The 18,094-nt window shown below is 31.9% G+C and overlaps 1 protein-coding gene across 3 annotated transcripts in view; it reads right to left on the reverse strand.

Annotated features, from left to right (window-relative positions):
* Positions 1-18,094, reverse strand: part of CSMD3 (CUB and Sushi multiple domains 3) — a 585,002-nt gene that overhangs the window by 338,176 nt on the left and 228,732 nt on the right. Inside the window, exons 7-8 of one of the 3 annotated variants that reach the window (XM_053983136.1) lie at positions 12,836-13,144; positions 1,224-1,301 (exon numbers count right to left, since the gene is read on the reverse strand). The exons of 1 other annotated variant lie outside the window; for it this stretch is intronic. In XM_053983136.1, the coding sequence (XP_053839111.1) occupies positions 1,224-1,301; positions 12,836-13,144 (387 nt within the window). The remainder of the gene's footprint in view (positions 1-1,223; positions 1,302-12,835; positions 13,145-18,094) is intronic. One more of the 3 variants, XM_053983147.1, reaches the window with a different exon arrangement.

The raw sequence follows: 18,094 nt of genomic DNA on the forward strand, positions 1-18,094 counted from the left end.
ACTACAGAATCACAGATGAGCCATTAGACAGAGACCTCAGTGATGTACTTTATAAACACTACTGTAATTATCTTACTGTTACATCTTCTGCATAATCAGTCTGTTTTCCATTCACCCAATAGGTATAAAGAGAATATTTGTTTTTAAATATCTTGATACAAAGTTTTCAAGTAAATCAGAAATGTCTTACAGATCTATTTAGGTGATGCAGTTTACAGAGGAGTTGAATATGGCAATACATGACATTAAGAAAATTGAACAGAAGTGTGTTTTGCTCTATTTTTCTGATTTGGTGAATGCTAAAAGATTGTGCTGCTTTTGTCTAAAAAAATAATACCTTGACAGTTTAAAATCTAACACTGAAAATAAAAACATGTGCTAATGCTGCTAAGCTCTGGAAACTGAATCCATCACTGTTACTATAAACAAATAATTAATTCAAACATGTCCAACCTAGGGAGCTTCAAAACCAAATCCTTTCAGTCCTGTGAATAATGAAATGTAGTACAATCCAACATACGCTAAACATTTAGTCCATTTTATTGACTTTAAAATATTTCAAATGTGGTTCCATTCCAAAAAGGCCTCTATAAAAATGGCACACTATTTTTCAAAAGTATTCTTTCAATATATTTAGAGACACACCTGTTTAATTCATGCTAGAAAATTGCCTGACTCCTCAAGATTTAATCAGGACTTGGTCCACTGAGATGTCAAGCACTTTGAGTTTCTAATTTCTGTTGCTAAAATGAAGGCACCAAGCAACTCCAGAATTTTTAAAGCTACACCTAGTTAATCAGTTAAAATGTCAAACCTAATGAATTTTAAAGAATTTCAAAAAGTGACCTCATATGTGGTTGTGCAGCTGTAAATGAGGATACGCTTTAGTTTGCAAGGAATTTGATTCTACTTCTAATGTACAATTAAAAAAATTGGTCTCCTATTCACAGCTAAATTTGCAGCTAGACACCTAGAAGGTTGAATATTTGTTTCCTTTCAAATACTGTAAATTTATTGTGAAATTATTGACAAAATAACATGTCTTTATACAATGCCAGATTTATAGAAAGGCCGTCTTTGGAGTAGAACCATACTTAAAAATTCACCATGCAGACTGGAGAAACAAGTTCTATTATCAGAATACATAAATAATTACACACAAACAGCACAACACAAACTTCACTCTTGCACTAGAAAAAAGTAACAAAAAGGAGTACACTCACAGATAGAAAACTTGTTGCTGTTGTCTTTCCCTGGAAACAATTTAAATCCTCTAGATTTAAAATCTATGGCCTTTTTCACTAGTTAAAACAAAAACAAAAACAAAAACATGTATCAGGCAATAGAATCTAAAATATTTCATTTGACAAATTTTATCATGGAAGTATATACAAATTAGAGTACTGGCTACCTCACAAATTCAGATTTTCGCACCATTTGTGAGAAACAATTTACAAAAATAAATATTGAGACCAATTTGTATACCTGACAAAGGAAAGAAATGGTATTTGCAACTTAATTTTTCTTCGTAAATAATAATTTAAAAAATATGGCCAAAAATGTTAATTTCCATGCACCACATAATTGTGTAAAACACTGTCACACATTTATGGAACTTGGAAAATGAAAAGAAATATAGATATGTTTGCTCTAAAATAGCTGTTTCTTCTGTGGTGAGAAAAAAAAAAAAAAAGGAAGAAAAAAGGTATTTGAATGTAGAAAATAAAATACAGTCTGCTGTTCTGCTATTGGTTCTGCAGCTGGTCGTCTTTCTAGCTTGAAAACTGTTATTTGCAAGATGTGGTATGGAAGGTACCTGTCTCCCACCTCTCCATTAAGCCCAGAGCTCATCTGTTTCTGTAAAAGTCCTTCTTGTGGGCTGGATATAAACAGTTAATCCAGGCAAAACCTTGTGGCCTCAATATATCTTTGAAAAAAAACAACTAATAAAAAGAGAATAAACCCCAAACTTAACATATATAAAAAATGTAAGCAAGAATAAGCCAACACACTACAAGAAACTTTCCTTTTCAATCATTAAACTAAGTGCCTCATCTCTAATAGTCTTGGCCTGTAAGCAGTGAATTATACATTAAAATAGACCTGCTTAAAATTTTTAAATTCTAAGCTGACTTTATGTACAATATATTTAAGTGGCTTTATAGCCACTACAGCCACTAGGTATTTTTTAAGAACTATATAAGATGTTTTATCTTGGCTACAAGCAAATATTGCTGATGAAGACAGCATAAATTAAAGGAGCTATGTCCAGGAGAACTTAACGTAAGTAGATACACTGTACCTCATCAAATAATTTTTCATACCCATTACTTCTTACAGAAAATCAATGGATATTCAAATAACCTTTACATTAGGTATAAATACCACAGTAGCAAAATATTATTGATATATTTTTATAAATAAAAGTATCATTACTAAGCACAAGAGAAGAACCAGATACAGAATATAGAGCATTTTACTAGGAAAGACAATTTATAGGACAGATACAGGATGTGTTAATAAATATTTTTATACTTCTGAATTTTCTTATAAATACAGAAACACTATTATCTCAAAAGACAAAATGTAAATTTACTTGTGTATTATTATAATGTAACATATAAGCATTCATAATTGCTCTGAGAAATACATTATTTTCAGAACTAAAACATATATGTTACCACAAAGTTCTAGATTTTGGGTTTTTTTACTTTTAATAAGAGAAGCCCCTCCCCCTCTCCAAATTAATTGAAGTCCATAAGCAATTCTATTCTCAGGGGAAATCATAGACCCAAGAATTCTACCTCCATACAGCAGAGCAATACTGGAATAACAGCAATGCTCTCTTGTCATAGTCCGAGCTTTCTAAAATGTTATTTCTATGTAAATAGGAATGTTGGACTATAGCTCTAACCCTCTCTTGGCTTTCTGTGAGCGTCAGTATAAAATAACTCCTCATGAATCAGAAGGTAGCCTTAGTTATTCTTTCAGCACTTAAGCAAGATGGGAGTGGTCTTGAATATTTGAGCTCAAATGCTGGAATGAGTTTAAATGTTCTCATTAGAGATATGTTTGTCCTTTACTTTCAGAAGTCATCAAAACAACACACTAACAAAGAAGACTGTCCTGTATTTCTTTTTTCATTTGTTTCTACTCATTCTGAAACATGTAAATGGCATATCCCTAGTTTATGTACAAAGGAAGAGTTCACAAGATCTAAAGTGGAACTGAAAACCGTTAAAAGAGTGTTTTAGTGACCACAGTGAAATCAGTCAAAGATTTTTATAATCATTTGAATCACTTTGCCAAGACTATTAAATACCACTAGGAAAGCAAACAATTCTGGTTCTCTAAAGCACCTTTACAAGAGAAGAATTTTATTCGTAACTGGGGTTTGTATGTTGATTTACTGAAGAGTAGTTTCTGAATACACTGTGAAGAAGTAGTTATAGAGATTTAAATGGCAAACATGCCGACTCTATGTGTTGGACTGCAAATGCATGAACATACATAAAAATAACCCCACCATCACAAAAAAATTCTCCTATCCCATAAATAGATGATTTTATACTTGGCAAAATAAGGATTCTTTTGCATGTCAAACACATGACAGTAAGAACTGAAAGCGGATTTTGCTTTTCAAAAGTCTCAGAGGATGGATTCATGACAGCAAACTGTATAGTTGTACACATCCAAGCCCATCCACAAAGAAAAACAGACACTTTAAGAGATCAGTTAAAATATCTATCTTTGCATAAAATGAAATTATATGCCCATTTATCTCAAGAAAAAGTGTTCAGAAATAACAAGAGTACAAATATTTAAATATGGTCAAATTAGTATATTCTCATATATTTGAACAGCCAAGAGCCAAGAAAATAGATTATACCAATGAAGTAGGATGCTCCTGTGGAGACATACAAATATAATAGGAAGGTAGTGATAAGACAAAAGTATATTCCATAAAAAATCTAAATTTATAAAAACCTATATGACAAAACCATCTTTCCAGTGTTATAATGCAAGGAGAGGCTTAATTTTTTTTAATGCTATTTTAAATACATATAGCTTCTAGGTTGGTTGGTTGGTTTTAAATTTATAAAGACAGCAGGATTGTTTATTTCTATTGCTTATTTTTGGAGAAGAAGGAACACTGGTACACATCTGCTATGTGAATAAATCTCTGACAATCCTAAATCTATTTTTGATCACATGACTGGATGAAGCATCAAGAGTAGCATCAGAACTCTGTGAAACCAAATCAAAGATTATGTCAAAACCCTGAAAATAATTTAGGCATCCGCCTTGGGATTTCTGCTCGAGCTCATGCTTTTTTCCTAGTGCAAGTCATTTTAATACAAATAAAGAATTATTGTTATTATAGAATTATAGAATGATTTGGGTTGGAAGGGACCTAAGGAACATCTAGTACCAAGTACCTGTTCTAGTACCTCACCACCCTCAAGGTAAAGAACATCTTAATATCTAATCTAAAATTACCCTCCTTGATCTTAAAGCCAACCCCCCTTGTCCTATCACTACCTGCCCATGTAAAAAGTCCCTCTAGAGCTCTCTTGTAGGTCCTCTTTAGGGAATTGAAAGTGCTCCAAAGTCCCCACAAAGCCTTCACTTCAGACTGAAGAGCTCCAACTTTTTCTCCCTCTCACTCTTTCTCTGTAGCTTTTTCTAAGGTTAGAAGGCCCAATATTTTCTGTAAAGAAGGAAAATAGATCTGAATGCTTTATTAAGGAGGGAAGTCCCAGTAATAAAGGTAAGATTTTTTTTCATTACAGATGTGTGAGCTAATATTCAGTCAATAGGTACATAAGAGACATGCACACTTTTCAAGGAGCCAATTTAAAGTGAAATGTGTTCAGAAATATTTTCTTGAAGTTTTTGACAAAAATGGTCTCTCATGTAAGATAATGAAGATTCTAATATTTACAGGCAAAATTTTAGGCACACATAGAGACTAAAATATTATCTTTTTTCTTTAATAAAAAGTCTGTGCAATTATGTATATTTATCCAAATTCTTATTTTCATGTATGCAGTATATGCAGACGTGCTACATACAAACACTTGTAAAAGAGGACTAAGTCTGACAATTCCAGCATTTTATACTTCAGGATAGGCACTGCATTAAAAAAGGGCCTCAAGTAAAGAAGTTTTACGCATAAATATCATTAAAAAAAAATCCACTTAGATGTAAAATTTGAATAACAACCTAAAGTACAGCAAGCTCTTAAACACTAGAAACAAAATTCATTTTGAATGAAGATTGTTCACTTGACACAGTTTCGACTTCATTGAAAAAGTGTGTCCTGAGGACCAAATGAGAAAAAAATTCAAAAAGGAAAATTTGCTTCTACAATATGGAAGCATCAGGGTATATAGCCATGTGAAGGATATTTATTTAAAACACTGTCAACCCACAAATTCACATCTTTCTATTGGTTATGCAACACCATTTATGTTACAGAAGTATCCAGCTTGTCCTTTCTATATTTTGAAAATTTTCAAATCAAATATAAACAATATTTTAAATGCTAAAGACTAAACCACCACTGTTCTATGTAAAGCAGGCACTCAGGTTGCATTATTTCAAGTAACTATACAGAACAATGGAAACAGCCCTTCCCTTCTTGAGAACTATTCTTACTTTATATTCACTATCTCCCAGCTAATGAACATGGAGAACAATATGATAACATTATCAAAGCCATTATTTCAAAATTGTATATACAGCACTACTTAAATTACATATGCAAAAGCATAATACTGTGGGAAATAAAGAGGAATTAAATTTTCAACTGCTTTCTGAAGTGGCAGAAAAAAATTTGTTTGGACTACAGTGTAAAACTGATTTTGACTTGTACAGAACCAGTAATTCACTGATTATTTAAAATACTTAATATGTGGTGATGGCAGATTTTACTCACAATACAATTTCTAGTGACAGAAACAAGAGTATTGTATACTTAGGACTTCCAGCATTGGCTGTGCATGTGCAGATATGCCAAATACATCATGCATGATACTTCCAGTTCATCTTTGGCATATGTCTAATTCATTGTATTTCCTCTAGAAGTTTATCCACCGCCTAAATGCATTGAACTTACTACTTACTACTCATAAAAAGGTCAGTTACCTTTTTGGGGGGGATTTTTTTTGCATTTGCATCATATTCTCTACACATGTGATACAACTAACTATCCATAATTTCCAAATTCTAACAATGCAAGTGTTAAATATCCAGGTATCTTAGAGATCACCACTAAAAAATCTCAAAACCTAGTGATTACCCAAAGAACCTTCACTGTAAACCCAACACACCAACTGATGTAGCACTATCTTCTAGAACCTTTCTGCACCTTGAAAATCAGCAGGAGAGAACATGAATTTTCATCAGTTTTTTGTAGTACAGCATGAACTGCATATGTTAAAAATTTCTTAAATGTGAAGAGCCATACAGAAGAGGAAAAGACTACAAAGTGGTGAAACACACACTTTTCATACTAATAAACTTTTCACTTTTTACATGAGCTGATCTTAGTTTTTTATTTACTACTCACCTGCTCCACCCATTTCCCCAAATCCCTCTCCCCTTTAAACTCTAAAGTACCCTGGTAAAATCAAATTGTATAGAAGATTTATATTTCAAATTACTGCAACTACTGCATTACTACACTGAATTATTGCAATGTATTACTAATTTAAAATGATAAATATTGCAGTTTTTCTACTATATGTATATAAAATTTCTCTAATTTGAAAAAAAAATATTTAAAAGGAAGTACATCTAATATGTACTTTCTAATACTAAATTATAACTTCACTATTTTTTTTTTAATATTCTAACTCAAATACGTCTAATTCATACCAGCAATTTGTGGTCAAAAGAAGAAAACCTGAAATACCAAGGGAAAGAAATTACACAATAAATCAGACAAATATCGGTTATAGAAGTAAACATTGATAATGTAGTGAAAAACAATTAAGAACTGCAGGAAGGGCAAAAAAAATTAATAGGAAAAACTAGTTCTGAGAAGAAAATTGACAAGGATGTGTAAAAGGCAAAAATTCAATTAAAACATTAACACAACTTATTTATTAAAATCAGTATGACTGATTTAATTTTTCCCTTTCTTCCTTCTAATCACTCCAGACTTGAGTGCTGGATGAAAAAATTATCTCCTTTCCTCTTTCCAAGTGGGGACATATCAAAAAGTTTAGGATATTATTATTACTTTTTGTCTAATAAACATCTTGACAGTAACAACCCATCCATTATAGAGCTCACCCACCAAACAGAACATATCTGTGTGATTTGCTGCACATATTAAATAAGTATTTCCAAAAGTATAATAAAATATTAAATAGATGTAATTCCATTATTAAATCCTTGAGTACTAGATTACATTTGCGTTATGCTTATTTCTTGAAACTTTTAAAATTTTCTAAGACCTCTTATATACAAATATTTCTATATACAAATGATTTTAGAAACCTTACTGCCAAATACATTTACTTTCTTCAGACTCCCATCTTTGTAGTTCTGGGTTTCACTAACAAAAACAAAGAAACCAAAAACCCTGAGGACATATGGAGATCTATTACCTACTAGACTTAAAAATATTTAACAGCTCTTCAAAAACCCTCTCCATCTTTACTCCTCATTTCTTCTTCCTGCTTCTAAAAAGACCTTGAAAAAAATAGGATATGTGAATACATACTTTCTAATAAATCCTTAGAAGTTTTCTGTTGAATAATTATAAAGTGATGATCTATCATACAATTTAATCAGAATATTTATTTAAATGATAAATAATTTTCTCATAGCATCTTTTTGTTCTCAAAAGTTTCATTAGCATATGATTTAATTTCCTTTAATAAACCTTAAAATCTTCTTGCCTTCTACTGTCATAAATTCTCCTGTAGGACAGGAGGATAAAGAAATACTGGTTTAATAGGGAACACCCAGTAGAAAGATTTTTTTCCCCCTAATTCATTTTTTCCTGGCCATTACTAAGATACTACATAAAGCCAGATATCAAAAAGCGTAAGGCAAGTACTCTTAATGAAGAAAGGGGAAATGACAGAGAAATTATAAAGGCTTACAAGCAAGTAATAAAAACATAGAGAAATATAAAGAATGGAGATATCCATAGAATTATAAAATTTTGTAAAAAAAATAAGTAGAATTATCAAAAAATGTATTATTTCTTCAAACTGAGAATGTATGTATGAGAATATATAAAAATGTGCAAATGCTTAATGACATTTCTTTAAAAACAGAAATTTGGAGTCATAAATTTTTTTTGAATCCAGAGTTCTCTTGAAATTATTTTCCTAAGAAAAGCACTGAGACACTTGTGAACTGCTAGATGATGACTAGAGTCATTAAGATTTTCTGGCACTATTTGATCCTGAGTCTGCTAAGCAATTTTTTTCCTCCAACTACTGTATATCTTTTTCGGACTGTTTATTTTTTTCTAAATTTAATTTATAACTTACAAACTGTACTAGAGGTCTTTTTCAGTGTTTGCATCTGGTACTAATTTGTTTCTCAAGGGCATTTAATTATGTGTACATGTATTTCCATATTAAAATGATCATTGAGAATAGAATAGAATAGAATAGAATAGAATAGAATAGAATAGAATAGAATAGAATAGAATAGAAATTATAGGATAGTTGGAAGGGACCAACAACAATCAATAAGGAACTGCCCGACCACTTCAGGGCTGACCAAAATTTAAGTCAAACTATTAAGCACACAGTACAAATGCCTTTTAACATTTGCCCATATGCCTCTTAACATATCTTTAGACAGTAAAAGTATGCTATATAAGCTCTCACAAGAAAATGTTCTAAAATATCTCTCATGATGTATGCATATACACAAATAAAAATTCTAAAACCTTAATAAGTAAAGTATGTAGTTGATACAAACTGTTGAACAATTCAATAGAAATAAAAGCATTACTAAGCTCTGAATTCACCGTATGAATCAAAAATAGCAGAAAACAAAAATATGTCCAATTATCCTCTATTCTTTAGTCATGATGAAGCCAACAGTTCTTAAATATTTAAAGAGGGAAAAAAACCCAAAAACTAAAACCAAAACAAAACAAAACAAAAACCCCACACAAAAAAACCATAAAAAACCACTTGGAAATAATATGTTTCTATTATATTTCTATCATGTTTCATTGTCTTCTTGTTTTCACATCTAAGAAATACAGATCATACTAGAAACTGTGATTGTAGCATCAAAAATAATTTCTACTAAATCTCAGCATTTGAAGTTCCTAGGTTTAACTGAATTAAAGGGATTAGGGATCTCCTTTTTCTCCCCTCTTCTTTTGAACTGAGGAGACAAACTTTCCTGAATTTAATCACTTGGTTTCATTAGAGCTAAGGACCCAAGTCCTTAGTTGGGTTGGGTGCGGCTTTTCACTACCAGCTATCCTATCGAAATCTATTTTTCATTAGCCTATCAAGGTGCATCTTCAATTAAGCCTCTCATCCTTCATCTACTCCCTCCTTCTACAAGGTTTCAGTGTTCCAATAACAAGAACCCTTCTTACTCATCTCCCTAATAAAAATATTTATATATTACATACTAACTTGTCATTACTTAAGTTCTCTACATACTAACATTCACTTCAAAATTTATGCTTTCATCCTGTCTTACATTTTATTTTGTAAGGTTGGATGACCAGGAAAATGTGACATCATTATAGTACCTTTATTTATCTGATTCAGTGTGAATTCTTGTTGATGAAGAAAGTATAATCATGTACAGTATTCTTCAAGAGATCTCACTACTGCCCTATAAAATAATACTTGTACTTCCTTAATTTTAAGGAAAGTATTTCACCAAATGCACCTAAAGTTCCTTTTTTCCAGCTAATAAGCTTAGAGAAGATAATAATCAGTCAGCTTTTGACACAATTTAAATTATTATTGAGATCCAGGTAGTGTATATAGTACAGCAATTTACAGCGAGCAGTTGAATTTTGGGTATATATAAATCTCCCGTTCTCTTTATAGATCTCGTTCATGCATAAACTTCCAAAAACTTTTACAAAACAATAGAGTATTGTTATCGTCTACTCACTCTGAAACCCTTTATTCACAAAACAATCCCATGGAAGGCCAACAGTACTGCTCTTTTTCTGCAGTTATGATTTTACATCTATGATAATGTATCATAAAACTGCGCTATTTGGGTCTTACTAGTAATATTCTCAAAAAAGCCTACAGTTAGGTCTATACGTACAATCAATTTTTACAATTTTAAATATTCATACTTACATATAGTAAGTTTTAGTAACTATATTTAGTATATTAAATTTTGTCTTCTCAATTATGAATTAATTTGCATAACTTGGGAGTGTAATTCTTAAATTAAAACCAGCAAAAAAATCCAAAGTAAAAACTAATTTTTAATAACTGTTAAATAGAGAAATAATTTGAAAAGTAATTAATATAAAATTCTTATATAGGTCATATAATTCCATAGTTTTTTAATATGCAGAGTTTTTAAACTTCTGTGCATAATGCATTGTCAAAGAGAAGTTAAAATACTTCAATAATAGCCTACAGGAAATTCTATAGAAATACCTCTGGAACATCCTTCCTTCAAGTCAATTAAAAACTATCTCACATTCACAAAAATTCCTTCAGAATATGTCTGTGTCTTTTTAGTAGGGAATATTACATGGAAGAAAATTATGGGTTATTTATTCAAGGTCATTTGATATGTTTTAATGGCTGTTATTAAATATTGGTGTTTGCTGAGTAAAAATGGTAAATTTTTACTCAGTATAGGAATATCCTTTAATAGCATGCACACATATACTGTTCCTTGAGTAAGAGACACAGTAAAAAATTTAAATTTTTTGTATAATGAGTGCTAGCAAAAGCAAGACTTTCAATGTTGCATGAGGCAATAAAATGGACATGGAACTAGGTGTGGCCTTTCTTCTCCACTGAGGTCTATACAAGTCTGGTTTCAGTTGTATGTGGGTTGTCACACCTTTTGGTACCTTTAGTACTAATTTAATATGTGAAAAATTAGCCCCATAACATTATTGTAGCAGTATCTTGATGTCTAAATTATTATTTTTTTTATAATCAAATGTTTAACACTTTATTTTAATAAAATAATTTAGAAGTACGTGCCGTACCTATATCTTGTGCTAAGGAATAGGTCAGAGAAGAAAGGAGCACTGAGAAAACAATGGAGAGGACACTGAAGTGTAATGATTCCAAAGAGGAAATGGGAAAAAAACTGTATGTGTATCACAATTACTGCCATATTTAACTGCCAAAGTAGTACATTCTTACGTCTTTAAATTAGAAGATATTATTACAGATCCTCACATTCCCCCTCATAATTCCCCCTGAAAATAAACCCTTTTTTTTTAACTTGACCAAAGACATTGTGAAGTGAGTGTACAGCCACACAACTAGTACAAACCAAACTATTGATTAATTTATATCAGTCAATAAGCAGAAAATACTTAAAATCTCCACTGAAATGAAACATAAACATCTATTTAATGATTTCTATTTTATATGCAAACCAAAAGATCTCCACTGAAATTAATACAAATGAAACATAAACAACTATTTAATGATTTCTATTTTATATACAAACCAAAGACAGTGTTTGTTTTTCGTTTATTCTATTTACTGATATATTTTAAAATTCTGAAAAACTGCAGCTCTCCTGTTTCAAAAGGTGTTAGTAAATGAAGCTACAATAACTAACACTAGGTGACTATCCAGTAAGACAACAGATTCCAAATAAGACTGTCTTAACAAAATATCAATCATATAATAAGACTTCTGAAAATTGCTTGGGCTATAAAAGGTGCTTCTTATCAATATATTTGTTTTTATAATTTTTCATGTACAATTGATTAACATAAAGCACATAATAAAAATTCAAAATATAAAATAAATTTTATTCAACAACATTAGCCTTAAAAATTAAGCTGATCCTTTCCTGAAATTGTGCAGGTTAAAAAACACACCACATGCAATTTTTTTTCTGAATATCTGCTGGTTAAATTAAGGCATTCCAGCATTTCTTTTTCTCAGCTTCATGTTTCAGATATAGGCATTTGCTTTTAACACAGCAAACAATGCTAGTTTTATACTCCAAATGTTGTTCATTATGAATATTTTAGCATGCAGATTAGATTATCTCAATATAAAAATATATGAGATCTTTAGCTTTAACACTTTGATATTTGCTGAATATCCTAGCGTTCTAAATGTTGATTTGATCATTGATTTCATGTTTGATGGAATGAATATGTACACATTTTTTAAAAAACAAAATGTTGCTGAAGATTTAACCAGATGGGAGATGAATACAACTGCATCACCTACTAATTTACAACAGTAGCTATTTATAAAGTACATTCTTTATGCTATGGTTAATTATAACTAATCATATATGCAGAATAGATTAATTGTCTAACCTCAATTCTCTAAACTTTCATCAGATATCTCTTACACTAGGCTTTATTGTGAAATATAATGATGCAAGTTATAAAGTCACATCAAAAGAAAATTCCTTATACGTACATTTTGTCTTTTTATAAATCAAATCAATTTAAATAACCAAGACAATAGTATTACTAATTTTGTTTTTCCATCTGACTGCCCTACTAGAACTCAAAGTTAGACAGATTTACTCCCTTTCCCATTTGGTTCAATTACATTTCCTAAATGGATACCTGAACTTTCATTTTTAATGTATACAAAATATTTTTTCATAACTACATGGGCACAAGTAAAATAATATCCAATACCTCTATGAGTAACAACTGCAAGTTCTTTAGTTCTTTCTATCTGTTCAGCATTTCTTGGTCGTCGTCTTATGCTTTGTAAATTTGCTTGATGAAGAGAGAGTGTTTCCTTGTACATGGCCGACTCCAGAACAGATTTTCTTATATTCATAGCTTGTACTCGTTCTCCTTCAGCAGATTGTTTACAGGTGGTCACTGCACTGGATACAGCAACATCAGCAGATGTGCTAGCAACAGTAATGGCACCAGTAGTGGCTGCAATATGCTCCTCTAACTCACCAGTGGAGGCAGTTTTGATGAAAGTAGAAGAACCTGTGGGACACACAGTAGTACTGGATGCTAACTTTTTCTTTTTAATTGTGTTTTCTTGATCAATCTAAAAGATAAATTTCCCTCTGTTTAACATAGTAAAGACAACTGACATGGAAAGAGGAAAGTCAATAGGCTTTATTTTAAAAATTGAAGCAATCAGAACATTGTTTAATGCTAGTGAACATTTTGTAATAATAGTGATAATACATATTAAGTTTTAAATGTCCTCAAAACTTAAACTTTTTTACCAGTCATAATGACAACACATAATTTCCACCCCTGCATGTTCAGTCCTGAATCAGCATGGCTAGATCAAAATATACAGCTATACTATTGATAGGGGCCCCACACTTTGAAAAGCGGTAACCATCCTATTGAGGAGTGAAATGGCAGCATTTTGTAGTAACCTAAGTGGCAGAAAAAGCTTCCATAAGCTACTAATTCAGCTACTAATAAGGCTGCCAGATATGCTCATTCTCTTCCTCAAAGCTTGACAGGGCTCTAAAAGCCCATTTAGACTTGACACGAGGCCAAGCGTAGATGAATAATAAGAGGTACACATTTAAAAAAACTTGTCAGCATTATTATTTATACTTAAGATTGTAAAAAGGCTTCATATGTAATTTTCTTTTTGCTCCTTGATTTCTGTAATAGACCAGATTATTTTACTAAAAACCTTCACACACAAAATGTTTGATAAGCTAAGAAAGTTGTCCATGCCCTGCCTGTGAAAACATTGTTAGCAATTTTAAATTCTCTAGTATTTAAAATATATAGCAAATTTTTCAATATTTTATTAACATTTTCATCCTTCCCCATCCCCCATATTTGGTTGCAAATGTTTGGCAGCCAATTCTCTCACCTGTGAGCATTTAGAACATCTTAACACAGTAGAAACTCCATCTTGACTGGAACAAATAAATGACTGGGCAATGAATAACAAAATTGACCATAAAAAATAGCAGAAACAAATCTGATGTAGCATGAACTGTACTATGTTTTACTAGTATCTTTAAAACATGGCTTTTTTTATTCCATCATAATAATCAGGGACCCTTGAACAGTCGTTCAAACAATAATATTCCACACTTCTCTTTTTGGTTCTGTGCTCTCCTCTCATACTTTGAGACTTGTCTTTTAAATGTAGTGGGTGATGTCAGGATGGAAAGCAACAAGAGTTTTCACACTTTTAGAAAAATCTGTACACTGGAAAATGGAAATAAGACTCACAGAGGAATTAAGCATTATATAGAATATTTAAGGCACAAGGTATATCAGATCTCTTGACAGAATTTTTAAATGTTCTGTATAAAATAATGGAAGAGATCCTCATATCAGAAATAGTCTTGCTAATAAAGTCTCTTTTGTTTACTGCAGAAATTTTAGTCTAAAAATGGTTAATTTTATCATACTATTAAAAATGCTAAGATAAGAGGATATGTTAGCTTTATAAAGACAACAAATAAAGCTGATATGGGTGCATATTATTTTTGCTATCTAACATTTAATGTCTTAACATCTGTTCTGTAGTATAGCACTTCTAAATAGTGGTGGTTCCCCCTGCGAAACTAAAAATCCTTAGAAGCACCATGTAAGACTCCAGGTTTATGTGTCAAAGACCAAACCAAAAACTACTTGCTATCCTATAATTGCAGTGGCATAAGTAACTAAAATAGATCTAGACATGTTTTATTCTTTATTTCATAATAAAAGAAGAAAATTGTCACAATATGCATAATAGCAAAAGTCTGGACTACTTATGATTCTGTATACAATAAATTTTGACAGATTGGTATCAAGTTTAAAACACAGAAAATACAAATGCATGGCCAAGAGATATTTTGAAACAGAAAAATGTTGTTTAAAACAAAGAAAACTTAATGTATGTTACATAACCACTGCTATTAAAACAAAATCTATGTGAACATATCTTTAGCATGCATGCAAATGTACAAGAACAGGCATTCACCTTTTTCCAATATCAAGGTCAAAGTAAAACTAGATTCAAAATCTCCATCAAATGGCATGATCTATCCTATTTATTTAAATAGACACAGCACTTTAAATGAGAACAACTTTAAAAAATGTCCATCTCAAAAGAAAAAAACAAGAAAAATTAAACTTACTTAAAGCTACAAAGTTTACACACTTGAAAGTACTGCTTTGATACAGAGGCATTTTTCAAACAGAAAGTTGTTAGGCTCCCATATCCATTTACACTGAAGAACTCATGCAGAAGATCAGTAAAATTAAACAATATTACTTGATTTACATGGAGGATTTTGAGAGGAAATTAATGTTCTGTATAAACAATCTTGTAAGTATCAGCTACCACACAGAGTAGATGAATCAATGTTTTCCATAAACAGTATTTGTAATCTGCAAAAGTGTGAATTTTGGTGTATTTATTTTATAAAAAGGATCTTAGATTAATTGAAACACATTTGTTGCAAGGGCATTTTAACATACTCTCCACTTCAGTCTTCTGCAATCACATCTGACATTTCAGTTTGTCAAAGACATTATTTTAAAAATTGTATTTTTCTATGTGATAAAGAAATATTCCTATATTATTTTATTTTAATACTCTAGTTTAAAAAAATTAAAAAGGAAAAAATGGAAGAAAAGCTTTTAATGATAAATGGCACAATAAGGAAAAAAAAAAAAAGAAGACTGAGCTCTGCTTTTTGGGAAAAGCTTCAACCAAAATTTTGCAGTCAACTGAAGTCAACTCAGAGGCAGAGCATCACTTTGAAATCACAATCAGCCTCTGAGAAGATGTGAAGTTTGAGGAACTGCCAGGATGAATCATATGAGGAAGCAGTAAGGACATGGGGTCTAGAAAGTATAATGTCTGGTTAGGGCATGGGTTCACAAAGAAAGAAAACCTGACCAACCCACACTCTGAGACCTACTAGACTGGACCAGAGTTTCTCTAAGTCTCTGTGGAAGGAGAACAGATGAAAGTCAGTAAAACTGAGGGCCTTTAATGTGTCAAATTAGCCTGCTTACACAAGGAAAGATTCAAAGTGGTATTTACACTTAAAAACTTGTAGCTATGTAGAAGTGAAAAAAGATCAAGTTGATGATCTACAGAGAAATTCAGTTCAGAAAACTAGTCTTAACAAGACACCACTCAAAAGTGTTGCAACTGTTAAAACTTAGGATAATGCAAACATATGGGAGACCCATAAGCCTTTCTATTTATATAGGAGTGGAAGTTGCTCTTGATTCCAGGATCATTTTTAGTAAAGAAAAGAGGCAAGAACCTTTGACATTTGCCTGAAACAAAGCTCCAAAAATAGATTATGAATCTGTGCTAGATGCACACATTTTGCATATGCAATATGTTACAAGTATACACAGGGTTCCTGTTGTAAACATAATACCAAAGGAAACTTACCCCAGATAAACTCATAGTGGAAGTTCAATTAACAATTAATCTAGTGCACTAACTTTTTATGAGTAATTCCTTAGGGAATAATCCAGGGAAATAATAAATACCTTTGCCCACTCTGAGAAGCATTCACCAGAAACAAAAATAAGGCAGAAAATGGTATCTAACAGAATGAAAATGCTTGTTGAAAATTATATTTTTATTTTTTCTTTTAAAGGACTCTGACTTTGGAAAGCTTTCCTCTTCTCCAGGTTGAAAAAGCTCAGGTTGTTCAGTCTTGCCTCACAGGGTAAGTGCTCCAGCCCCCAGCCATCTTGGTGACCCTCCAATGAACTTGCTTCAGCAAAAAACTCATCTTCCCTGTCATGAAGCCCAAATCTTGAGGCATTATTCCAGCTATGGTCACAGAAGAGTTAAGACAAAGACAAAAATCTTTCTCTTTGAATCTACTGACCGCATTCTTATTAATATAACTCAGGATGCTGTTGGCCTTCTTTCTTCCCAGGGCATGCTGGTGTCATGCTCAGTTTGCTGTCTGCCACAACATACAGGGCTGATTCAGCAGAGTAGTTTGCTATCAGACACTCCTGTTGCCAGGGGTTCTTCCTTACCCAGCTACAGAACTTTACACTGACCCTTATTGAGTTTCATAGGATTCCTATTGGTTCATTCCTTCAGCCTGTCTGTGTCCTTGTGGTAACCCTGTCCTCAGCTATATTGATTGTTGGTCTTTGACTATAATGACTGACATTGTGGTGGCATGTGCAAATCCAAAGAGACTGGTGTCTGTCATTTACTGAAGCTCATTGATAAACATGTTGAAGAGGACTTGTACCAGCACAGACACTTGTAGTGCTCCACTTGTTATTGGACTCTAGGTAGAAAGTCTGGCCCATTTATGACTGTTTTCTAAATTTAATTTTTTTAACTTCAGCAGTTGAAGAACAGATAAAAACATGCAAATTGCTTATGAGACCAAATGGGACCTAAGGCTACCATCCAACAGCTATTCTAATTAATGAGGATTTGTTTAGCTGATTCCTAAAACCGTGTTGAGTTCAAAATGTGAAAGCAAATTGGAATATTCACTATCTTATTTATTCAGAATGAATAAAGGTACAGGACTTTATTAGGTCTTGTGACACATATGATCCAGCAACACACTTCCCAAATAAAGGTAAAGGTCCTTAATGCAGATGACCCTAAATGGGACTCAGACTACTACTAAGTGTTAATGTGGTGACTACCATGAAGTCAGCCTGGGACTTTTCCTGTGTATCTTATTAGCAAGAGGCCAGTCTATTATTTTGCAATGGCTAATTGAGAAAAAAGTGTAAACAATCTTAAGCAAAAAAATAAATTCATACCTCATTAAAGGAAAAAAGAGAGTTACAATTATAAACAGAATTTTTAAAAAGAGTAATAACTATATTCTATCTTTATTCTTCTTTCAGATGTTCAAGGACTTTTAGTCAAGGCTTATTTAGCTTCCTCACTTAAAACCTTCCTATACTTAACTAATTTTGGAGTGACCCCTGCATTCTATTAAGAAG

This window comes from Vidua macroura, chromosome 1 (genome assembly GCF_024509145.1).
Source record: "Vidua macroura isolate BioBank_ID:100142 chromosome 1, ASM2450914v1, whole genome shotgun sequence".
NCBI classification, from domain to species: domain Eukaryota; kingdom Metazoa; phylum Chordata; class Aves; order Passeriformes; family Viduidae; genus Vidua; species Vidua macroura.